Genomic DNA, 24,964 nt, shown 5'->3' with positions numbered 1-24,964 from the left:
TACCCTGCTCTCCCATACTGGACCTCCAGCAAAAAATCCAGACACTGCCTCCCTGTTGTTCCTGAGGGGGGGAAATCTAGATGCAACGAAAGAGGCACAAACCCCATTTTAAAATATTTCCCTTTGCAGGTCACCTAAAACCAATTGGCCAGGCTGGGAAAGCACAGCTGTGAGGACACAGTTTATGGCTGAGCAGCTGTTACCACACAGAAGCCAGAATGGCTGCCTGCATAAACCACTCAGCTCAGCTCACCAGTGGAGGGAGCGTTAGGGTTAACTCAGGCGGCCCTCCGCAGATACAGAGCCACATAGTGTTTCCTTTCAAGAGGCAGCACCTGGAGCCCGGGGCTATCCATCTGCCGCCCACCGCCATCCGGCTGTGACCCCTGATGGCCGTCTCCCTTGTGCTAATCATAATTTTTTTGGAGGGCAGAGATGAATGGCTCTTACTGTCTCCTCTGAGGTGGGAGCAGAGGGGAGCTGCAGGCACTGTTTTGCCATTGGTTTTGTTAGAGTTATTTAATACATACATTCAGCGAAGGTGCCAGATCAGCTGGGCCCCGCACTCAGCTACAGAGAAAGCACAAGCCCTCCCGCCTCCCCGCCCGGGGCTTCAGCCCTGACCCAGACAGGCAACATCTAGGGTGAAGAGGGGAGCGAGGCACCCAGGCTCAGCCCATTGTTGGCCTTTCTCCCTGGGGTGAGTTATGGCAATGGAGGTGTGATAGAGAAGCTTGTGCAGTATGAACTGGCCAAGCCCACAAACCAGCCAGCCCGTGGTAACATGTTTTGGCCATTATCAATCTGGGCCTGGGGTGAACTGCCCTCCTGAAGCAAAAGCATCCTGTCCCCTCCCCTCTGCCACAGAGAAAGGTGTTACCTGGCAACTGGAACATGCTCCCTGCAGAGAGTGGGGTGGGGAGGGCTGGACCCAGCTGATCAGTCTGGCAGTGTTGCCTGCTCCCCAATAACAAGATTAGTTAAAAACACTGGCAGTGAGGAGGGGCAAAAGTGACCTCCTGGGAGAGCAAAGGCCCCAGACGTGATGAGGAGAGCGAAGGCCGAGGAAGTCCTAGGAGAGCCAGAGCGTGAGTGTGTACATCAGACAGAGCATGCTCCCCGTGCAGCCGGGTGCTGGAGGCAGGGGCGGGAGGGAGGCAGAGATAAGGTTGGAATGAGCAATTTGCTTAGAACTTCCCCTTTTCCTAAGTCCTCCACTTTACCAGCAAAGTCCCGCCCCGTGCATCTTACAAACCTCTCCTTTCCTTGCTTTCCACTACCAGCTCCCTCTCCTGGGCTGGCTCCTCCATCCCTCTGGCCCCGCTTTTAAGCAGCATCCCGTTAGATTAGTTCAGAGTATACCAGAGCCCTTTCTTCACTCTGGCCACCTTTCCATGCTCATCCTAGGCAGTCCCAGGGACCAGATTGTGCTGGTTCTGGTGTCCCAAGCAGAACCTTCACATCCACAAACGACTAAACACCGGTAAGGTCCTTGCATGATGTGTCCTCCGCCATTTGAGCTCCGCAGGCTGGGAGGTCTCCAAGCCCCCAAGTTGCCCTGCACATGGCACACTGAGCTGCCAGACCAGCTGCCTGTCATCCGGCCTTTCTCTGGGACTTGCACCAACTCAGCCCCACTTCCGGTAGGACTCTGGTTTCTAGCCATTAACCATGTCGAGTTGCCAGACTAACCTCTGACAGGGAGCTTACTGCGCAGCACTGAGGCACTGCAGGCAAGTCTGCTTGTTCGTAAACAGACTAACCCCACAACCACGTCCCCCTTTAAGTGACTTAACCTTCCTGCTGCTCCAGCCCCATAACTGGACTGCAGCCCCCCCACACCCAGACTCAGCCGTCCTGCTCCTCTTCCCCCAGATCTATGGCTCCCACCCTCCCATCCACCCTGTGAACCAGCTGTGGGATGGCTTTCTTTGACAGATGCCGAGACTGGCTGCTCCTCCTTCCTGCCCATCTCCTTATCTCTCCCAGCGCTGCGTATCTCGACCAACACCAGCTACCCCCCCCTCCCCGCAATTTATCTACATGCCCCTTTTAGGGCACCGCACCCCATCAGTAAACATGGTCCTGACCCGGCCACCCTCAGAGCACCGCCCGCAGACACTAACAGGCCCGTTCCCTGGCCCCCACTCTCACACCTGCTCCAATAACTCAGGGACAGGGTGTGGAGAGTTTCCATCAGAGATTTTTAATAAGTTAAGAGAAACACAATGATGAACATACAGAGGTTTCCAACACTGGTTAAACGAGCCCCTCGCCAGGCCGAACGGGTCCCATCAGCACATCCAGCAGGTCCCTGGGCTCTATGTCCCACCCTTTATTTTGCCAGCATGAGTTAGCCCAGGAATGACATTGGCCTTCATCTCAGGCTGGTACCAAGGACCCAGTGGGAAAGCTCTTGGTTCGGTGACAGGAGGCAACCGGAGAGGGACTGACTGCACCCAGGGCACAAAGGCAGATCTGGCGGGAGGGCGGCACTGCACAGCAGCCATGGGCTCTTGCTGCACAGCTGCCAGGCTGGCACTCAGAGCTGAATACACTGGCGCTGCCAGGCCCCCACCATGGGAGCCTCTGATGGATATGCTGATCAGGCAGCGCCCCCTGCTGTTTGGCCACTGGGAACAGCAGGGACCGAGCTGGCAGGTCACGGATCCTTCCCGCATTGCCGGCAGTCACTGTGTGGTGGATGAGAGCAGAAAATAAGACCCCCGTCTGCCCCAAGCTGGAAAATATTGGGGAACAAAATATTGCACAGAAAGTCTGGCACCGAATGCTACTCAGCATGTCTGGGTGCAGAGCCCCGGCCATTAACACTCACCGCAGGGGAGCCGAGCGGCCCAGGCAGAGCAGCAGCACCCATTATTTCTGTTGGACTAGCATGCATGAGCTGCTTGGTGCACCAGCCCGCCCAACAGAGACAGAGGCACTGAAGCAGACATCGCCCTGACAGTCCCTTGGCCACGGACAGGAATCCGCATTGTCCGTCACAACTTTGCACACGCTCACTATTTAGCACAGAAAGGTCCTGGACACCGAGACAGCACTGCCTGTGGCATCGGGCATCTTTCCGGTCACAAAGGCATCTCCTAGCAGCAGGAGTTGGGCTCCATGCCAAGGACTGTGTCCCTGCAGCGCCCCATGAGGCAGCAGGGGCTTCACCCACATGCTGGTCTCTCCTTGTTCAGCGAGGCCACTGAACATTGCGTAGCATCGTGCTTCCTGGGTGCAACTCAGCAGGACCCTGGCCTCCTCCATGCTACCGCTTGGTGGGTCTCTGCTTGAGCACTCGGATGGACAGGGTGTTGGCCCATAACAGCAGTTCACTGATGTGGGCCAGGCCGAGCCCGGTGACCTTGGCACCGTTCACCTCCAGGATCTCATCCCCCACTCCAAGGAGTCCTGCGTACAGCTTGGCTGTGCTGGTGTCTGCCATCTCCTGGACATAGATGCCTGCAAGGCAAGTGGAGAGCCTGCTCAGTGCCCCAGTTATGCAGAGAGTAAGGTGCAGCTTCCCTGCACCAACTCCTACCCTTCCTCTCAGCTCCTGCTGTTGCTAATGTTGCACACTGCAAACAGACCATTGCTTAGGTCATTTTGGCCTAGCTGCTCTTCCTTTGTGAGTATTAGGTACAACTCTCTGGTCTCCATCTAGTCAGAACCAGGCAGGTGTTTTCAGGCCAGCTCTTCAGAGAGCAGGGGACTAAGGCAAATCCAGAGTTATGCTGGAAGGCAGATTGGGAAAGCTCTGCGATTGGACCAGTTAGGAGAATGGAAATTCTCACTGTGGCATTTCACTAAGGTGGAAAGCCAAATCAGCGCACACAGGTATATTCTTCTGCTTGTAAGACATTTAGGGCAAGGACTCACTCTTCCTACGTTTGTACACTGGCCAGCACAATGGGGCCCAACGTGGACCTTTGGCCAGCACAACAATAAAAATAAACGATCTGCTCAGAGCACACATTCCCTGCACGTGCGACTGACCCCTGCTGCTTCGAATTTCTGACCTTCCTGTTCGCTCCAAATTTCACAGCATGCCAGATTGTGAGGCCAGGATCTGGAGCAATCCAAGACCTCATGGTGCACCAAGCCACAGAGGGATCTGGATAAGCTGCAAGTTCACTAAAAACCTTTGGCCGACACTGTTCCAACGGTGAGCACTCGCAGTCAGAGAGAGGGGTTCAGTTTTCATGCTCGCTCAATTGATGGCCTCTGAAGCAACACTGCCAATAAGGGTGCCTGCTGGGGCATTGAAATCTCTGAAATTACACACGTCTACTAGTGATGGGACCACAGCCACCACTCACTGCACATCGGCCGCCAAACTACCCTGTCTCTGTAATTTGGGCTGAATTTAGAAGCAGACCTCCACTGCTCATTACCAGCACCAGGCAAGCCCTCATGGTCATTTCTTAAGGTAGGACAGGGATGCCGAGAGGGGCTTAGGCCACAGACCGCAGGACCATCACTGGCCATCCATCCCTGCCTGCAGGCCACCTGTTGGCCATTCCTTAGTGCCGATCTGAGTCTCCAACTGTCCGTAGGGGGGTGTGGCATCTCCCCTGTGCAAATAAATATCAAACATGCAACACGGTGGGGGAAGCAAGCAGCAAAGATGGGAAAAGAGAAACATGAAAACATCCTGGCCGCGCCTGCCAAGAGCTGCGGTGCATTCACCCACAGCACTCACATCCACACAGCCCCAGCCCCGGGCCAGTCTGTAAGGGGAACTCCGCCATAGTCAGGGGGTCTGAGCCCAGGGGTGTCATGACCACCCTGCCCAATGGGAGAGGGGTCCTGGTGCGGAACAGACTGAGACTCACTGGCCCTCTTTAAAGAGCTCTTCAGCCATTGGGTGTATGCAAGTCCTTACTAGCCATCCTTCCTTCTCTTCCCCCAGGGGCTCTGAATGGCTGTCCTTGTTCTGAGTCTCAGCTGAAAGGCCAAGGACTGCAGCGGTGCAGAAGGAGCTACCCCCGGAGCCCAGGATGGTCGGGTTTGAGGCACCCGGCAGCGCTGCTCGCTGGACCCGCGGCTCTGTGGATAAACTGAGGAGTCGGGGCAGCAGAGCTGTCATGGCAATAAATTCACTGAACATCTTCAATGGAATATAGTATCCAAGTCAAGGCTGGCTAAATCAAATGCCAGCTTCCTCCTGGAGCCACCTACCTGACGCCAGGAGCCAGATGCACTGCAACATTGCCAAGAGCCCGGCCGGGAAGAACCCTGGAATGTCTGGGCTCAGTCAGGCCCTGAGCCTTACCCATTTCAGGGGGCTCTTCTCTACTTGGAACGGGGAAGAGATTTGGGGGGGACTCCAATAGCAAAGGGCTACTCTGAGGCTGGTGGAGGTCCCAGAGCCCACTACTGCCTGAGGGCTGCTTTCCAGGTTGGCACTCCAGGGCTCCATGGGGATTTACAGAGACAGCTGGCCCCGACACAGGCGCTTTCCCCATCCCAGCAGAGGACATTAAGGATGAGAGCTCTAGTTGGGGTGTTTTGGGAGCTCCACTACTCTGCTGACAAGCTAACAGCCCAGGAACTGTCAGGCTGAGTCAGCCCAGGGGACCATCCAGCGCATGCCCAGTGTTCCACACGGGCCAGCAACAGCTGCTTTACAGGAAGGTGCAAGACCCTTTGCAGCAGGCTAAGGCAGCCACCTCTCCAGCCCTGGGCTGCCATGTCCCGGGGTGATGCTCATGGGAAGCTGGAAGTAGGGCGCTGCTGCAGAGGCCCCACTAGTGGAATTTGCTCCCACCCAAACCATTCCTAAGCCTGAGGCTGGCTGCCCGTAGGTCACACTGCCGTCTTTGTCCAGGCTCCCCCAGCCAGGGCCAGCCATCCTGAGCATTGAGCAGACTGACTGGCTTCTCTCCACCTCTTGTCCCATAAAGCTGCAGGGGGTCACGGTGTCATTGCTCCCCACCCCAGGAATGTCAATTGCTCCCAGTCCAAGCTGGGTAACATACACAGGCACCAAACATTGTCACGTGTGTACGACACACCACAGGAAAAGCCCAGCTCTCTTCCAGCAGTAGTGTATTAACACATGCCGTTCTCAAAGCTGTGCCGCAGACTCAAAGGAGAGACAAGCCAGGGTTTTCAGCCAGGCACACACACCAGGCAGGCTGGGACTAACAGCACTAAGCAGGTGCTGAGGGGGGTATTTTTAAAGGTCTCGAAGCTGAAACAGACCATAAAAGCTACTTGATGGTGCTGCTATAAAGCCCCACGCGACTATTCACTGCAGGTACCTGTGTCAGGTCGACCATTCCCTGAGGAGACACGGAACCCAAAAGTGCCCTGTGGGGGGCGCTGCAGCTCCAGCTGGCTGGTTCCATCCGGGAAGACTTCTACCACCCGCCCGACTGTTCGCACTAAATCAGGGGTGCCAATGTCCTCCACGCTGAGGGAACGCCGGGGTGGAGCACCTGCTTTCCTGGAGGGAGAAGGGAACAAGCCAGAGGGAACGTTACTGCTGTGTGGAGCAAAGAACCCACCACCCTTGGAGCAAGGAGGTGTAATATCTCAGCTACTGGGAGTACAGGGCTGAGGCCTAGAGCTTCTGACAGATCCTTCATCTCAGGATCACAGGTTCAAGTCCAACTTGCACTCTAAGGAGCCTGAGGCAAGTGCTTGAATTGTTACTACCTAATAAGGACTTCCCCTTGGTTCTCCCATTTCAAGGCAGAAGAGACCCTGATCTTACTAAGGGGAGACTCCTGGAAATTAGAAATAGAAGAGACCTGCAGCATTAGACCCTCTAAGGCCATCCCTCAGGAGCCCAGGTGCGGTTGCCTCACTCTCCGCCCACTGTCTCCAGGCCTTTGTTCATCCCTGTTTCAATTGGCTCCAGCAAATGGTGCTCCCTTCACTTCCCCATAGGATAGCGGGTCACGCACTTACAAAGTTTTCCCTGATATTCACCTGGATTTTCCTTTCCTTCATTTCATCCCATCTCTCTTCATTAGACCCTCCTACCCACAGCAGACCAATCCAATCAGCGCTCACGCTAACAAGCAGCTGCTTCCGAATCCAAGTTCTGTGTCTGCTGCTCTCCACTGCACCCAGAATGGAAGTTTTTGCAATCTAGGCATGAAGTTTGCAAGGCCTTCCTGGAGCCAGTTCCCCCAGAGTAACTTGCCCTTTGGAGGCAGCTAGGCAGAATTCCAAGCAGGTGCGAGGTCTTTCAGACGGTCTGGAACTAGGGTCCTGTCTGTTCTGCCTGAACGTTAAAAATCCAGCAGCACGTTTTTCAAGCATAAAAGTCTCCCTCACTCAAACATCCCCCAGGCCCTCAGTACTGTGCTGTCCGCCAGCATCCCGCCTGGAGATGACTACACCACAGCAGTGAAGTAATTTCTCTGGCATTTAATGTGCCTTGGGGAGCAAGCGCTGCATCTTCCTCTCCTCCTACTCAGAGTATCATATCCCCCTTCAGCTCCCTTTGCTGGCTTCCCCTGCCAGCCCTTTGGCATCACAGTAACAGTGTCTTCCTGGTCTCCCCTCTGATGCCCTGGATAGTTCTGCCCCACCTGCATTTCCACTCTTATTGCTCCCTGTTTGTCTCCCTCCCCCGCAGCCAATTTCCTAAAGGGCTTCTTGGCCCCTCTTGCTCTTTCCCTGGGTATAACAGTACCCACTGGAGACCTGGCATGTGACTGGGGCATTTCTTTGGAACCTTGACCCAGGTCATGTGGCATAGGCCAGCCAATAGAGACTCCTCCCAGCACTCCTGTGTATCACTCTTATTATGCTGGCACCTTCTTCCAAGCTGCCTCATGCACCAGGAACTCCTCCCTCAACACATTCAGACCCCCTACAGACAGGCCCAAGCGTGGCTCCTTACCAGAACCTCCCCAAGAAGAGCCGCACACAACCCAGCGTTCCTGAAATAAAGTGATGTCCACACTGGTTTGTAACAGAACTACTCAGTGTGCAAGGACCATATCTCGCACCAGGCTTTGTGCAGCACCAAGCACACAGACAGAGCTAAATAATCAATTATTTACTACTGCATTGGCATCACCACTAGTGGAATAAACTTGTATTACAGACTAATGTAGAACACTATCACCCAGCACCAGCTGCAACCTCCATTGCAGATCAGTAGCATCAGCGTTCTCAGAACAATTAAACATCAGCAGAGATCTGGAGTGGGGTGAACTGGGAGCGCCCTGGCCCTCCCACATTCCTACCTGTCAGCTGCTTTGCTTTCCCCTGGCTTGCCCTCCAGATAAAAGCTGGAACGGTCAGTCTTGCCCAGGAGAGAATGCAGGTTCTGTACCGAAGAGGCTTTCCTCAGTTGGCAGAAGGGTGACACCTAGTGGGAGAATGAGAGTACTGAAAACCAGAAGTACTGGAAGAAAATCCAAGCAAAAGTGTCTTTTGCCAGAAGGGGACGCTCAGGGAGCTCCCAAGTGACCAGCATTTAAAACCCCAAATCCTCTTGATCCCTCTTGAACCCTCTGAAGACCATAAAAATCAACAAAGGAAGAAAAACAATCCCCGTTTCTTCCATCTCTCCAGCATCACTGTATTAACAAATGTACTAGCAGGAGTGTCAGATGTAAGACCTGAGAGGTACTTGTCCTGCTCTACTCAGCTGGAGTAGTGTGTCCAGTTCTAGGCACCACACTTCAGGAAAGATGGAGATAAACTGGAGAGAGTCCGGAGGAGAGCAACAAAAATGATAAAGGTTTAGAAAACCCGACCTGTGGGGAAAGTTTAAAAAACTGGACATGTTTAGTCCTGAGAAAAGACGACGGGGGAGGGGGAGGCGACCTGATGATAGTCTTCATATATATATATATATATATATATATATATATATATATATATATATATATATATATATATATATATATAAAATGGTCTGTTGAACAGAGGACTGATCAGCTGTTCTCCATGTCCACTGAAGGTAAGACAAGAAGTAATGGGCTTAATCTGCAGCAAGGGAGATTTAGGTTAGATATTAGGAAAACTTTCTAACTATAAGGACGGTGAAGCTCTGGAAGGCTTCCAAGGGAGAGTGTGGAATCCCCATCATTGGAGCTTTATAAGAACAGGCTGGACAAACACCTGTCAGGGATGGTCCGGGTTTATTTGGCCCTGCCTCAGTGCAGGGGGCTGGACTAGAGGACCTCCCGAGGTCCCTTCCCACCCTACATTTCTATGACTCTATGATCAATGCCTTCCAAAGAAGCACTGGGCTGTCTTGCTTTTATAATCACAAGCAAGCACAGATTTAATGGTGTTTGAAGACAGCTCACACACTCTTCCAGGTTAGCTCAGACACTGTGCACCCTGAAGGAGTCTGATCGCTTTCATAGAATGCCCTCAGCCACCCGAGACTGCTTAGCGCTTGTTGGGAGCAATGTTACTCAGGGCCCCAGTGGGACCGCAGGGGCTTTGGGCCAATTACGTTAGCAAAGGGACTTCATTTTTGGATCAGTATCTCAACTCCATATAATTAAAGGCTGCAAACAGATTAGGCTATAGACCACCCTCCCAGCTCCAGTGTCCTGCTGGGCTTGGGTATGTCTGACCCTGAAAAGGCCCAATCAGCCAGGACTATGCAGAAAGTGTGACTGAACCCAGCCTGAGTGATCTATGCATGCGCGCACACACGCACACACACGAGCACACTCAGTTGTCCGTTCCCCACCCCCACTACACTCTTCCATCTTCTTCTTTCTACCTTATTCTGTTACACTTCCCCAGCTCTTCTCTTCCCCTCTGCTATGCCTGTGGCACAGGTTCAGCTGTGCTGACCAATTTTCTTGTAAGCTTCACTCCGCAGTCCGTGCACACAACACAGCGGGGCAGACTGGCAGGACGTGAACGGACAGGGGTGCGCTTAAGGGTGGTAGTGCAAAGCTCTCTCAAAGTCAGTTCAAGCTGCAGCAGCCTGCATACTCTTCAAAGGAAAACAGAGTAGGTCAGACGTAAATGGTGCATCTCTGCAGTGTGGTCTGGTGGGTAGAGCACCAGACTAGGACTCAGGAGACCTAGATTCTAATCCTGGCTCTGCTGCTGGGTGACCTTGGTTAAGTCCCTTCCTCCTCTGTGCCTCAGTTTCCCCATCTTTAAAATGAGGATAATGACACTGTTCTCCTTTGTAAAGTGCTTTGGGATCCAGTGGTGAAGACTGCTGTAAAACCTAGGGATTATGATCATTTAGCGTTGTTCTTCCACAGATCTCAATGCACTTCCTCGAGGAAGGAGGGTAAGCATCCTAACTCCCATTTTACATAAGGGAATACTGAGGCACAGAGAAGTAAAGTGACATGCCCGTGGTCACAAAGCTGGGAATCACACCCAGCACAGGATTGTTCCCTACTACGCTATATTCCCCAGTGCTCTGTCCAATCTAAGCCACACACAGACCCTGTGTTCTGCCTCCATTGTAAAGGATCTCACAACTGCCAGACCTGCAGCATGTACAGAGTCACGCTTGGGACTCACCAGGCGCAGTGACTGCAGGGAAGGTGCTTTCTTCAAATTAGAGCCATCAGCAGCATCTGCCTTGGCTTCTGGGGGTAGAGCCAGGCTTGGCGCCTCGGCGGGAATCTGATCCATGCTGTAGCACCGGAACCTGCCCAGTTTCTGCTTGGTGCTCTGGCTGAGGGTGCAGAAGAACTTTTTCAGCCCTGATGCGGAAGAGCCCCCTCGTTTCCTGCTTGTTGCAGAGGCCGACGGCTTCTTTGGCTCTAGGTGGGCATCCAGCAGTTTGCTAAAAGACAAGTGGTTTCCATTTCAATAGAGATGTCAGAGTTTGCAGCCAGGATTAGATTCCACTAAGAGAGAACAGCAGGTGAGGGGTTTGTTTTACTAAGAGCATCAATACATGAACAGTTTAAAGTGGCATGGCAGAATCCTGCAGCAAAGACACATGCACACAGGGCCCGGTGGATGTATTTGGTGGCTTGTGTAAAATGACTTGACGGGTCCAGTTCTTAATAAGCTGGTGTCCATATCCCCAAAGCCACCTTCCTGGCCATCTCAGCAGAGAGAAAGAACTCCCGTCTCACGTGGCAGTGCCAGCAGGGCACAGCAGCACAGAGAAAGCCTACACGGCCACTGTCCATGTGTTCTGACGGAGAAGGACTTTCACCAGCACTACATTTGCTAAAACCCAGGAAGAGCAGCCATAGATGTTGCCAGTGTTGCAATGTAAAAAATACAGAGTAAAAAGGAAATAAAGTGACTCCCCTGAGTGACAGTGAATGGAAAAATCCCTTCGCATGGCTTTGGTGCACAGACTCTAGCTATGAAAGGCGTCTACACAGGGGTGAGAATTATGCATGATCAAAATTAAAAACAGACACATGACTGGGCAGAAACCATAAGCCACCAGATTCTTCAGCCTCAAACCTGCAGCTTGGGGAACAGAAACGGAGCACACACACACAAAATTGCTAGTGAAAAGAAATCCTTGAGGTTTGTGTCAATTCTTTCTCTGGCTTTTAAGCCCTGTGAACTATTCCGTTCCTAAAAGCCAGCAGGGGCCGGAGGTTGGCGGGAGGTTAGCTTATATGAGAATCAGCTCTGGGAAACCCAGAGAAAAACACAGGTTTTTTTAAAAGGCAAATGTATTTCAAGGTAAACGTTACAAACTAGACTGTTAACCTGCCATGAGTAAAACATCCAGACTCCCCTCGTAAGAAAGATCACAAGGAATAATGGAGAATATTGTACAATGTAAGAATAAATTACATATAAATAATCTGCATTAAAATAACATTATATTAAGGTTGAAGTAAAACACTCAAAAATTAGGAAACACCAGAATGAATGTTGCCTGGGCAACCTCGATTTGGCTCCCTTGTGCATACTTAATTACTCGGTCACATACTATTTTTTCATGGGGCCCCTGCCTCATTCAGCACACAGGATGGGTGGTGTTCACTTAACTAGCATCTATTCAACATTTTGTTTTAGCCTCACTGTTCAGTGAGTGTCCCCAGGCCTTATTTACTCCACACTATTCAAACCCTGCTCTGAAGACAGAATTAGTAAGTTCCTCAGGGTCTGCCTCTATGGTGCTCATCACTACAGTATCTGAGTGCTTTACAGACATCAACAGACTTTTTTTCACAACACCTCTGTGAGATGAGGTGGTGGTATTCCCATTTTACAGATAGGGGACAGACACGGAGAGGGAAATGAGGCAGAGAGATTAAGGTCAAAGGTGTCCACTAATTTTGAGTGCCAAATTTGAGACCCCTAGGACCTGATTTTTCAGAGGACTTGGTGTTAAATGGCACTTTGTATGTTCAGAACATAGCTCCTGTTGACTCCAGCTGCAGCTGTGAGTGCTCAGCCCTTCCGCAAATCAGCCCCCAGGGTCTCACGTCGGGCACCCATAAAACGAGGAACACACAATTAGTGACCACCTGTGAAAAGCTTGGTTTAAGTCAGTGTTTCTCCTCCACCTTTTCAAGTTGGCAACCTCTTGTTCAAAGTCAGATATTTTCACAACCCCCCTTCCTTTTATCAGAGTAAAAATGTAGCAGTGACAGCAAGGATCAGCCTATATAATTTAACTCTGAGTTTTGAGAGGTAGAGAGATCTTGACCTTGAAGGGTAAGAGTGTGTGGGGAGCGAGATTGTCTTTGCTTTAGAGTGTAATAAAATAGTCAATGCCACCCCTCCCCACCCCCACCCCTGATTGCCTTTCGGGACCCTTCCCACTCTCCTGAGGGCTGTGGCCAGTGTTCCCTCTAATTTTTTACACCCATGTGCGAAATACATTTTGTTATGTGAACCAACATGGAGGTGATGTGTCACATATCGACACAGCACCTCCATATTGGTGCACATATCAAAATTCATGTGGTGGGGGTGGAGCCAACGGGTTCAGAGTGTGGGAGGGGGCTCAGGGCTCTGGCTGGGGGTGCAGGCTCTGGGATGGGGCTGGGGATGAGGGGTTTGGGGTGCAGGAGAGGGCTCAGGGCTGCAGCAGAGGATTGGGGTTGGAGGGGCACAGATGAGGGCTTTGGGGTGCAGGCTGCCCCAGGGCTGCAGTGGGAAGAGATGACTCCCCCCAGCCCTCTCTTGCCACAGCAGCTCAGGGCTGGAGAAGAGGCACCTCCCCCCGGCCACAGCAGCTCCAGCAGCCTGGCCCAGGCTGAGGGAAGGGCTCCTCCCCTGTCTGAGGCAGGTCCACACTGGGGCTGGACCGAGGGAGGGGCTCCTCTCCCCCAGCCGAGGCAGGTCCGCACTGGGGCTGGACCGAGAGAGGGGCTCCTCTCCCCCAGCCGAGGCAGGTCCGCACTGGGGCTGGACCGAGAGAGGGGCTCCTCTCCCCCAGCCGAGGCAGGTCCGCACTGGGGCTGGACCGAGAGAGGGGCTCCTCTCCCCCGCCGAGGCAGGTCTGCGCTGGAGCCGGCAAGAAGAGGCACCTCTCCCGGCCACGGCAGCACTGGTGGGGCTGGGCTGGGCCAGACCAAGGGAGGGGCTCCTCTTCCCCAGTGGAGGCAGGTCCGCGCTAGGGTGGGTGGGGAGGGGCGCCTTTCCCCATTTCAGCCCTGAGTGCCTGCATGGGGCTTAATAGGCAGCTGTGTGGCCGCGCAGCTTAGAGGGAACTTAGACCCATCAGTTGAGAAACACTGAATTGACTTGCCAGCATCACACAGGAACTCTTTGGCAGAGGCAGGGCTAGAACCCAATTCTCCAGGACATTATTCAACTGTTTTAACCATAAGACCATCCTCTCTCTTCCTCATTCACTATGCACCTTCCAACTTCACAACACAATTCGGATTCACCCCTAGAAGCAGGTTGATCCTGTGCAATAAACGAGTTAAGGGTCCTGTGGAAACAGTAGCATGTAATCATGTAATTAAAGACTAACATAATGCATGTGCAGAAGGGGCCACATTAAGGTTGCCTTAATTCTGGAATTTCTAACTTTTGAGTCCTTGACTTTACAACTTGAATAATGTTCTTTTAACATCGTTTGTGTGTGTAATTTCCTAGTTTACTAGAAAACAAACAAAAAAAAACCCAAATTCTATCACGTAGAGTCACACAGAAACCCGCACAGTTCATCAGCAGGATTGGAAGCTTTAGATTCACATCACAGATCTCTGCTATTTAAGCTAACAGAGTAACTGATAGCAGTAGCAGGTTGTCATCCTCTCTGCGAACTAGAGGGGGAGGACACACACTTTGCCAGTGGGTTTCACAGATATTTGCGGACATCAGAGCAAATTCCAGTCCGGGCTGTGGATGGGAGGTACTCTACTGGTCAGGTCCGTCTGTTTGACCCACCACGCTTAACCCCTTCTGCTCCATCCCTTCCAGCCTGTCGGTGTTCTGTTCCCCACCCCAGCTCCTTGTCCCAGTCCCATTCTCCTCACATAGTCAGTCCCAATCTCCATTCCTCAGGCTTCTCATCCACGTCCCAGTCTCCTTGCACAGCCTGTCTCAGTTTCCCAGCTCCTCATCTTATCTATTTCTCCCCAACCCATTTGGCCTCCAGTCATCCCCCACCCCGACTGCCCCTTGCACTGGGTCCCAGTCTTTCTCCCAGGCTCCTCATCCAAACTCAGTCTCCCCAACCCCTCCCCAGCTCCTTGGCCCAGTGTTTCCCCTCTCTGGCTCTTTGCCCAGCCACAGGTAGATCAGAATGATCCCCATGCTACTGGAGGAGAGAAAAGCCAGGTTTTCAGAGGTGCTGAACACGTGCCTCACACAGTGACTTCCCCTGGACTTGTGGCTGCTCAAAATCAGCCCCCATCACCACAGACCAAGGTCACTGAGTCAGTGGCTGATGGGAATACAACCCATATCCCCTGACACCTTGTCATCAAAGCTAAGATACAAGCCCCTTAGTGATGATTGTGATGCTGCTGTAAGATATTAGATTAGGTGATGGCAACATTTCAGTGGGAACTGCTCAGATTACACTTCTCTGCACAGACAACACCCATCATGCATGCCTGATGGCACCTGGATTAACCTGCAAGGAACCCAACATCTGGGTGGGATTCCGGGGCTGTGACAGGCCCTGTTGACAGACAACAATGAACATAAGCAGTATGGGAATATGCAGAAGAGGTGGCCTCTCCTACGGGCAGGCAGGTGTGTGGGGTAAGACTCTGACAATGCTTTAAATTGCCTTTGCTACAAGAGACCACAATAGTTTGGCTCCACTTTCCTACCCCACACCAGGGTGGGCTGTTCAAACGGTGGAAAGACTCCCAGGTAAACTTCAAACTCTCCCAGGCCTGAAGGAGCAACACTGGCCTTTAAACTAAGTGGCAGAAACTACAATTTGGGGAGGAGTGGTAGAGAACAAAGAAAAACATTAGGGATGGAAGAAGCTGGGAAGATCCTTTCTTTAAATGGCACAAAGAAAAGGGCAAAGACACCACAATACCAGCGGCAGGGGCACTGAAAACCTCTCAATGCTGATCAGAGATCCATTTGGGTCTACAATGAACACCATGACTCGCAATCAGGTATAATTAACTCCTTCATGTCTTCACTGAAGTATTTATTTCTAGCATTCTGGGATGTGGACGGGAAAGGGGGAAATGCATGCTGGCTGAGGGGTATCCTCGGTAACGGCAGCAGCAGCTTTTGGGGGAAGGCACAGTGGGGAAAAGACGGTTACTCACCGTTGTAACTGTTGTTCTTCGAGATGTGTTGCTCATATCCATTCCAGTTAGGTGTGTGCGCGCCGCGTGCACGTTCGTCGGAAGATTTTTACCCTAGCAACACTCAGTGGGTCAGCTGGGCGCCCCCTGGAGTGGCGCCGCTATGGCGCAGGATATATACCCCTGCCGACCCATCCGCCCCTCAGTTCCTTCTTGCCGGCTGCTCCGACATTGGGGAAGGAGGGCGGGTCTGGAATGGATATGAGCAACACATCTCGAAGAACAACAGTTACAACGGTGAGTAACCGTCTTTTCTTCTTCAAGTGATTGCTCATATGCATTCCAGTTAGGTGATTCCCAAGCCTTATGTAGGCGGTGGGATCGGAGTGAGATGTTGCAGAATGCAAAACTGCTGAGCCAAAGGCTGCATCAGCTCTGGACTCTTGGACCAATGAGGCAAAGGTGAGGACCGAGGACCAGGTAGTTGCACGACACATCCCCTGAAAGGGTATGTGAGCCAGGAAGGCAGCAGAGAAGCCTGAGCCCTGGTGGAATGTGCAGTAAGGTGGCTCTATGGAACATGGGCCAAAACACATGAGGTGCGGATGCACAATGTCATTGAAGATGACATCTTCTAGGAGGAGACAGGTATGCCCTTCATCCGGTATGCCGGTACGACGAAGGTTTGGGGGCATTACAAAAGGGCTTTGTCCGCTCGATATAGATTGCGGACGCCCTATGGACGTCTAGGGAGGGCAATTGTTGCTCTCCTTGCGATGAGTGTGGCTTCGGAAAGAAGACCGGAAGGAAGATATCCTGGTTGATATGAGAGGCCGACACCACCTTAGGGAGGAAGGTCGGACGTGGTAACAGCTGCCCTTGTCCTTGAGGAACACAGTATACCGTGGGTCCATTGTGAGAGCCTGAAGTTCGGAGACTCGTCTGGCCAACGGAAAGGCTACAAGGAAAACTGTCTTCCAGGACAGGTATATCAAACGAGCATGTTGTCAGTGGCTCGAATAGGGCAGTCATAAAACTGGTTAGAACCAGGTTGAAGACCCAGGTTTTGGCGGGGCCAACTGGGGGGGGGGGGGTATAAACGCTCCAAGCCCTTGAGGAACCTGGAAACCACAAGGTGTAAGAATACGGAGCGGCCACTCTCCGCTGGGTGGAAGGTAGAGATGGCTGCCAAGTGTACCCTTAATGATGATCGCGCCCAGCGCTGCTGTTTGAGAGACCAGAGGTAGTCCAAGATGGAATGGATGGGGACCTCGGCAGGAGAAACATTGCGCGTTTCGTAGCAGCAGGAGAAACGCTTCCACTTGGCCAGATACGTTAACCGAGTGGAAGATTTCCTACCACCCAGGAGAATCCTGTAGAACCGAGGTAGAACAACGTAACTCGGATTGGTTTAGCCACACAGCAGCCATGCTGTGAGGTGCAGGGATTACAAGTCCGGGTGGTGAAGCTTGCCGTGATCCCGCGTCATGGGGTCTGGGCAAAGAGGCAGGGGAATAGGGTTGGCTACCGACAGGTGTAGCAACGTGGTATACCAGTGCTGCCTGGGTTACGCTGGAGCGATCATGATCAGGTGCGCTCTGTCCCTGCGGAGTTTTAGCAGGACCCTGTGAACCAGCGGGAACAGTGGAAAAGCGTACAGCAGATGGCTCATCCACGGCATCAGAAAAAACTCCAAGATCGAGCCTGGGGAGAGGCCTTGGAATGAAGAGAACTTCTCTCTCTTTTCGTTCTCGCGAGAGCGAAGAGGGCTGTGCAGGGAAAGTCCCACTTCTGGAAAACGGAATGGATAACGTCCAGAGGAAACGACCACTTGTGAGACAGGAAGGATCTGCTGATGCGATCCGCCAGCTGAAACGCCTGGTATACAAGGCAGACTGCTCTCAGCTCTCGGACATTGATGTGTAAGGCCAGCTCTGGAGCCAACCGGAGGCCGTGAGAGCGAAACTGACCCAGGTGAGCACCGAGCCGAGAGATGGGGTGTCTGTCATGAGGGATTCTGAGGGGTGAATGGAACAGCATCCCTGGATACACCAGGGAGGGCGTCGACTCCCGGTCGAGGGAGCCTAGGATGCTCGGGGGGAACGAGATGACCATGAGTATGCTATCTCTGCCCGGGTGGTACACCAAGGTGAGCCATGATTGAAGTGGACGGAGGCGAAGCCTGGCATGTTTGGTTACAAACGTGCAGACAGCCATGTGACTCAGGAAACCTAGGCAAGTGCAAGCCAAAGTTGTCGGGAAGGTCCGTAGACCTTGTACAATTGTTACCATCGCCTGAAACCGAGGCTGAGGTAAGCAGGCTCTGGCGAGACTGGAGTCCAGGATGGCCCCAATGAAATCTATTCCCTGTGTGGGAATCAGAGTGGATTTTTCTACTGATCATCAGGCCTAGACACAGGAATAGGTTCGTGTCGATGACCACATGACTGGTAACTTGGACCCGGTGGTCCCTCGAATGAGCCAATCGTCTAGATACGGAGAACATGTATCCGACGGTGGTGAAGAGAGGCGGCGACTACCGCCATGCACTTTGAATACACTTGGGCTGTATAGAGGCCAACCAGGAGGGCCGTATACTGGAAATGACGATGGTAGGCCCCAAACCGGGGGTACCGTCTGTGTGGAGGAGAAATGGCAACGTGAAAATACGTGCCCTTCATATCAAGGGCGGCATACCAGTCTCCGGGATCCAAGGATGGGATGACTGTCCCCATGGGTACCATGCGGAACTTAGCTGTATCGTGAACTTGTTGAGTTCCCGCAGGTCTAGGATAGGTCTGAGACCTCCCTTTGCCTAGGGGATTAGGAATTAGTGGGAGTAGAACCTTTTGCCCCTTTCGTCCTTAGGTACCTCCTCTATAGCTCCGATGAAGAGGAGCGTCCGCACCTCTTGCAAGAGGAATCGCTCGTGAGAGGGGTCCCTAAGAGGAACGAGGATGGGTAGGCTTTTGCCTCATTGGTGGTTAGAAGGACCCTAATTTTGGCTTCTTTGGGGTCCTGATTGATGCCTACGACCGCGTAAGCCACGCCCGCTGGCAAAGGCCTGACCTTGTCTAGGCGCAGGGTAAGAGCGGTGAGGCTGGGGACGGAAAGGTCGGCGCTGAAGCACCGGCGTGTGCATGCCGAGAGAGAGCGCAAAGTGACCCTGCTGCCCTTTAGGCTTTGCAGCCTAGGGCCAGTTTTTTCCCAGAGAACAGGCCTTTGCCATTGAAGGGCAAGTCCTGTATAGTGTGCAGCAGCTGCAAGGGAAGGCTCGATAACTGGAGCCATGAAATGCGCCTCGTGGCAACACCTGAGGCCAGAGTTGTGGCAGCGGAGTCAGCTGCATCCAACAAGGCCTGGAGGGAAGCTCTCGCCAGCTTCTTCCTTTGCTCCAGGAGGGCATCGAACTCTTGACGGGAGTTCTGAAGAACCGACTCTGTAAATTTGCCCACCGCCGCCCATAGTAGCGGCTAAGCAGGGCTTGCTAGTTTGCTACACGAAGTTGCAGGGCCCCCGCCGAGTAGATCCTACGGCCCAGTAAGACCATTCGCCTAGCCTCCTTGGATTTAGGGGCTGGTGCCTGCTGGCCATGGCGTTCCGTCCCAATGAGGGACTGGGCAACAAGGGAGCAGGGCAGGGGGAGATGTACATATAGGTACTCCTACCCCCTGGAGGATACCATGTACTTGCGTTTTGATTAGAGGAGGGCCCGAGGAGTATGTTCCTGCCCCCGCCTCATCCGGGGAGGAGGAAGAAGAAAGGCCAGGGACAAGCGGGTCCTGTGGGGCTCGTGCTCCTGGACGACCTCCTGATCCGGTGGTATCTGGGAACCCGGTTGAACCGGGGCTTGCTCTGTACCGGTCGGAGGGGAACGGCTAATTGTCACCTCTGGCACCCAGAGCTCCGACGGAACAGAGCGAGATGGGATCACCGGTACGCCTCTGGCGTGGTAGTACGCCCAAGGTGACAGAACAACCACTGATAGGTCCCCTGGAAGACTCTGGAGGGCACATCGGAAAACAGAGTACTGCGCATATGAAGTGTCCGCACGGGACGACACTGATGCATGGCTGGATGGCCCTGGAGGAGCTGAAAAGCCCTTGGTAGAGTCTCCCTCTCTAACTGACGTCGCTCGACGCGGCACCGGGGATCGGTACCAGGAGGCATACCGGTACCGAGAACGGGACCTGCCACCGGAGCGGTGCCGGGCGGTCAACCGAGATCGCGAGGCTCGATGTCAGGAGTGGCTACGGGAGTCCCGATGCCTGGAGCCGTGCCGGGTGCTGGATTGGTGCTGAGTGTACCGGGCCGGCGAATGGGACGCTGACCGGTGCCGCGAGTACTACTGGTACCGAAATGGAGAACGGTGCCGAGACTGTGAGCGGCGTCGGGACCTCGATCGGTGACGGGACCGAGAACGTCTGCGGAACCGCGATCGTGAATGGTGCCGCTCTGCGGTGCCGACGGAGGGTGGTCTGATCAAGGCCGGCTTGCCAATCGACTATATAAGCCGCCCCGGCGGTGCCGGGGGTTGAGGCAGCACAGACGCTGTCATTGCAATCAGCTCCCTCGCCGGGGAAACTGTCTCTGGCGTGGAGGGAATAGTGAGCTCGACCACAGCTCGCGCTGGGGAGCTTTCCGGCACCGGACTCGAGAGCTCTTGCGTGGCCGGAGGCGACGGTGCCGACATTGTCGGTGCCACGGCAGGTATCGGTGCCGGGAGGTCCAACTTAGTATAGCGCTTGGGCTGCGGAGCAGGCGGCTCTGACGCAGCTTAATAGCAAGCTCAACCACGGCTTGTACCGGGGAGCGTTCCAGCACCGGATTCAACGGCTCTTGCGTGGCCGGAGGCGACGGTGCCGATATTGTCGGTGCCACGGCAGGTATCGGTGCCGGGAGGTCCAACTTAGTAGAGCGCTTGGGCTGCGGAGCAGGCGGCTCTGACGCAGCTTAATAACGAGCTCAACCACGGCTCGTACCGGGGAGCTTTCCGGCACCGGACTCGACGGCTCTTGCGTGGCCGGAGTTAATGGTGCGGATATTGTCGGTGCCACGGCAGATATCCGTGCCGGGCGATCCGACTTAGCAAAGCGCTCGGGCTGTGGAGCAGGCGGCTCGGACGCAGCAGGAGTCCTGTGCCTCTTCATCCTCCAGGAGAGGGATCCGTGCCGAGTGAACGTTGGTGCCGGCGACGGCCAGTGCCGGGAGGCCTTGGCGGTACCGGTGATCCGGTGCCGAGGGAGCGCTCCTTGAAGACTAACCAGCGCTCGGTGCCGAGAGTGGAGGAGCAAGAGCTGCCTCCCTCAGGAGCTGCTTGAGACGAAAGTCCCGCTCCCCTTTGTTCTCGGATTAAAGGCCTCACAAATGCGGCACTTATCTGTTAGGTGAGATTCCTCGAGGCACTTAGGAGAGGATCTCTTGTCGGCATCGGCTTGTGGCCGGCCAAGCATTGTAAAACCCTGTGGACCGGGCATCGTACCTGGCACCGGGTGCGGGGAAGGGGATAAACCCCGAACCCCTGTAAATTAAATACACTAACTATACTACAAACGAATAAAGTTAACTACAACTATATAAATCTGAACTATAATTAACGAGAGAAACTACGAGTAGCTAGGGAAGTGGAGGTCAGCTAAGCCGCGCTCCACTGTTCCAACGACCAACACGGGCAGTAAGAAGGAACTGAGGGGCGGATGGGTCAGCAGGGGTATATATCCTGAGCCATAGCGGCGCCACTCCAGGGGGCGCCCAGCCGACCCACCGAGTGTTGCTAGGGTAAAAATCTTCCAATGAACGTGCACGCGGCGCGCACACACCTAACTGGAATGCATATGAGCAATCACTCGAAGAACAGGAAGTTCCTGGCCAGCTCTAGGGAGAGCAGGGACACCAAGGAGAGGCTGATAGAGGAGGAGAGATGGGCAGGTACATGGATGGGAGAGCAGAATCAGCAGGGGAAGGTTTAATACTGGAAGGCTGGCTCCCCACCAATTAGCAGCTACAGCTGTGCCAGCCAGCCAGCAGTACTAGCAGCAGCTGGGGGAACAAAGAGCCAAGGAACCAGAAAGAGGCTGCAGATCTGGAGAATGGAAAGGTTGCTGACCCCCTCTGGTCAAACAGCTGCTCCCAACTCCCTCTGAAGGGGTACCAGAGGATGACAGGTATTTACATATGCATAGGGCCTCATTACCAGCAGATGGGTGTGTCTTAGGCCTGGGACCTAACTGCCACACCCCTGCCTGCCTTGATGACCCCACTGCCAGGCGGAGCTGCCAGTGCGTGGGTTGCCAGTCTCTCTCCTATCTGCCACCTCCATGGTCACAAGCATCGCTCTATATACCAGGCATAACACAAGCTGACCCATAGACCCCGAGGGTCGTTATTTGTAACTTTTGCAGCCACAGAAGGAGCTGTGCAGTTTACAGAAGCAGGAGTCAGTCCAACGCCCAGCCGCTCCCCTCCACAGCTCAGAGCCCTTCCACTGATGTGGTTACAGAGCGGGGAGCTTGCTGTATATTTACTCACCTCCCTTCCGCGAATGGCTTTGCTTGCTGTGACCCAGACACTGGCGCTTCCTCGCTGGATAATCGACCAGCCTGGGTGGGCTCGGTCTCCTCAGCTGCCAGGGAGAGGGTGATGCCCACTGAGCTGATGGCGCTGGGAGCAGCAGAGGGAGCTGCTGCTGAGGATGGACCTATCATGACAGCAACACAGTCAGACAGGCATCTACTGGCTGGTTCAGAAACAGGCTCGGACAGGAAGGCGAGTCTGACCCAGTTATTGGAGTCAGCAGGGATGCAGACCTCACTCAGCCGGACCTGCTGTACTGCAGGAGTAGGGATAGTTTTCATTACTCTTCCTAGATCCCCATTGAAATGGAGCTGCCAGTACCTCAAGTGACGCCTTTTCATTTAGAGGGTCTAGTCTCTTCCGAGATACCCATCCCCAAAGCCTCTCCTGTCCTGCAGTGGGTGGCTCTCATCTCAGCTGGCTGAGCGGACTCGTGCCATGCATCTGGGACTCTCCCTTCACCCATGGATGACTGTAACCCCTCTCTGCCCCCTCCAGTTCTTTAACGTCTATCCTGTTTTGGGCAGCAACTAGCACCATTCCCATATTAGCCAGCCTCACCCAGCTCGTGGACACCCCCCCGCCCCCGAGAGTCTTATCCCCAAGCACAGCAAATGTGTGATCCTGGCACCGCAGCCTGATGACCAGCATGTTCAGGCATTGGTGAGCTGCCAGAGAGAGGGCAGGTTTTACCAGTGAAGAATCTCTGCTCCGAGAGCCCACTACTTCCCTTGCTGCAGAGTTCAAATCTCAAGTCTGTCCGCAGGAGCACCAGAGCTCGCTCACCTGTCCTGAGAGCAGGCAGGGAAGTGGCCAGGTCTCCAATCAGACAGTGCTTATGAGAGCCCAATGGGAAGCCAGCTCAGAGCACAGGCATAACACAGCCATGTCACTAAGGGGGCCAGCAGCAATAAGCCCATCTTACCTTTACTGTCTCCCAAGGAAGCAGGCAGTTTCTGGACACTCACGGCCCGCTCTCCGTGGCTCAGAGCCGCGCTGGCAGCCTGGCCATCGTGCTGACGCTGAGCCCGTGTGTTGTTGCAGTTATTGGTGGACAAGGCCAGGAGTCGGCCCTTGGAAAGCACTTTTGGGCTGTGCTGGCTTTTCTGCTCCTCCGGCACAGACCCACACTTGCCGGGAGGAGAAGTGGGCCGAGTCACCAGGCCACTGGTCTGGTCTAGGCACCCAGTTTTGTGGCCTGTCAGCCTGTAGCTACCCGTCAGGATGGCCTTCCTGTAAGGCACAGGGGAGGAAGCTTTCCCAGTCGGCGGCGGGGCAGGGACCCGAGCCAGCAAGTTGTAGCATGGTGCCCCCTGCTTTGCTTGTTGTTGGGAGATGCCTGTTGCTGGTCTGGGTTGGCTGAAGTTGTTGGCTGGCTGAGGGGCAGGGGCAGAGCTTTCCAGTGTGCCTCTGTTGCCTGGGATTGACGGTGCTGACGGCTGACCCTGGGCAGGGGGCGGAGGGTGGACATGCCCCCGCTGGACAGGGCTGAGCGCTGCATCACACTGGCCACTGTTCTTCCCAGCCAGCCGAGGTGCAGCTGGGAGTTGGTCACCTTTGGAAAGTGCTTCTACCCCATTGCCTGTTGGCTTGATCACCTGACCCTCTTTTAGCACGAGGGTGTCCTTCAAGCTGGAGTCTCTTTCCTCACTGACGTTCTCACCAATGGCAGCCCTGCCAGTACAAAGCATGTTGTCAGAGACCCTGGTCCCTCCACTGCCACCATTCACCCTGCACTCCTCCTGCCCCGCCTTCCTGCCCCTCGTGTCCTTCTCCGGCGCATGAGTTCCCCTAGGAGCTTGGTGCCCGCCAGGCCAGCGGCCTCTGGCATCCTGGTAACCCTGGGGGTGGCAGCTCCCTGGCCCAGCCTCTTCGCTGTCAGTCCTGCAGCTGTCAGACGTGTCGGTGCTGTCTAGAGCTGAGTCCACGTCATCTATGTACGTGACATCCCCGATGTACGTCTCCCTGATCCGCTCTGTATGAACGCGCTGCCGGGAGGGAAGAATCCAGAGGGGAGACCCCCTCGGGCCCAAAGTCCTTCCTCTCACCTCCTGCTGGGAAGCGCTTGGCTCCCCACTTTCAGCCCCGGTGCTGATTATTTTGTTTTCCTGAGTTACGCTGTGGCTCTCCGATAGGGGCTTAACGGTCTGATCAGCCCTGAGGTCCATGTTCTGATTAGCTGCTGAGCCCCTGAGATAGGAGCCACAGGCTCTGCACTTCCCCTCTGCACTCAGCGCAGTGGGCCCAGCCTTCTCAGAGCGCCCCCTGCTGGCGTGGTGCACAGATGTCCCTGCAGCCTGCCCACGGTTCTGCTGCTCCTTGCAAGCTTTACTGACCCCACTCTCCTTGCGGTGGAAGTCCCCGTTGATGTAATCTGAAAGGTCTGGCTTGGAGACCAGTGGGCTCTGTCCCAAAGTCAAGAGGACTGAGTCCAAGACCCGCTTCTGGCGCAGTTGCAACCTCTCCAAATAGCGAACTTCGGCATCCCGGAGAGACTCATCCTCAAAGCGCACACGGGATGGGGATGGCCCTCGCTTCCTGGCCTGCCCGCAGCTGGATTCCCCACTGGAGGAGTCACTCAGGTTCCCACTGGTGTGGGCCTCCCCATCCCTCAGAGCATAGCTCTTCTTCAGATCTGGAGCGGTGCTCCCACCCGCATCCCTAATGCAGCAACACAGGGACAGAGAGGATGGTTATGGAGTCGCCAGCCAGTCACCCCTCCCCTTTTATTCCCTTCAGGGGAGTTCTGCCACTCTAGCATACTC

General features: G+C 54.2%; 1 protein-coding gene across 4 annotated transcripts in view; it reads right to left on the bottom strand.

Annotated features, from left to right (window-relative positions):
* Positions 1-2,190: 2,190 nt before the first annotated feature.
* Positions 2,191-24,964, bottom strand: part of KIAA1614 (KIAA1614 ortholog) — a 45,892-nt gene continuing 23,118 nt past the window's right edge. For 2 of the 4 annotated variants that reach the window (XM_039483094.1, XM_039483093.1), the window contains exons 5-10: positions 23,125-24,860; positions 22,155-22,323; positions 10,486-10,753; positions 8,217-8,341; positions 6,273-6,457; positions 2,191-3,468 (exon numbers count right to left, since the gene is read on the bottom strand). In XM_039483094.1, coding sequence (XP_039339028.1) covers positions 3,275-3,468; positions 6,273-6,457; positions 8,217-8,341; positions 10,486-10,753; positions 22,155-22,323; positions 23,125-24,860 — 2,677 coding nt within the window. In that variant the 3' untranslated portion in view covers positions 2,191-3,274. Of the gene's footprint in view, positions 3,489-6,272; positions 6,458-8,216; positions 8,342-10,485; positions 10,754-22,154; positions 22,324-23,124; positions 24,861-24,964 lie in introns of those variants that run through there. The other 2 variants (XM_039483095.1, XR_005583279.1) reach the window with 2 other exon arrangements.

Source organism: Mauremys reevesii, linkage group 8 (genome assembly GCF_016161935.1).
Source record: "Mauremys reevesii isolate NIE-2019 linkage group 8, ASM1616193v1, whole genome shotgun sequence".
Classification (NCBI taxonomy): domain Eukaryota; kingdom Metazoa; phylum Chordata; order Testudines; family Geoemydidae; genus Mauremys; species Mauremys reevesii.
The sequence above is the reverse complement of the archived record's forward strand: the minus strand, read 5'-3'. Positions and strand labels throughout refer to the sequence as shown.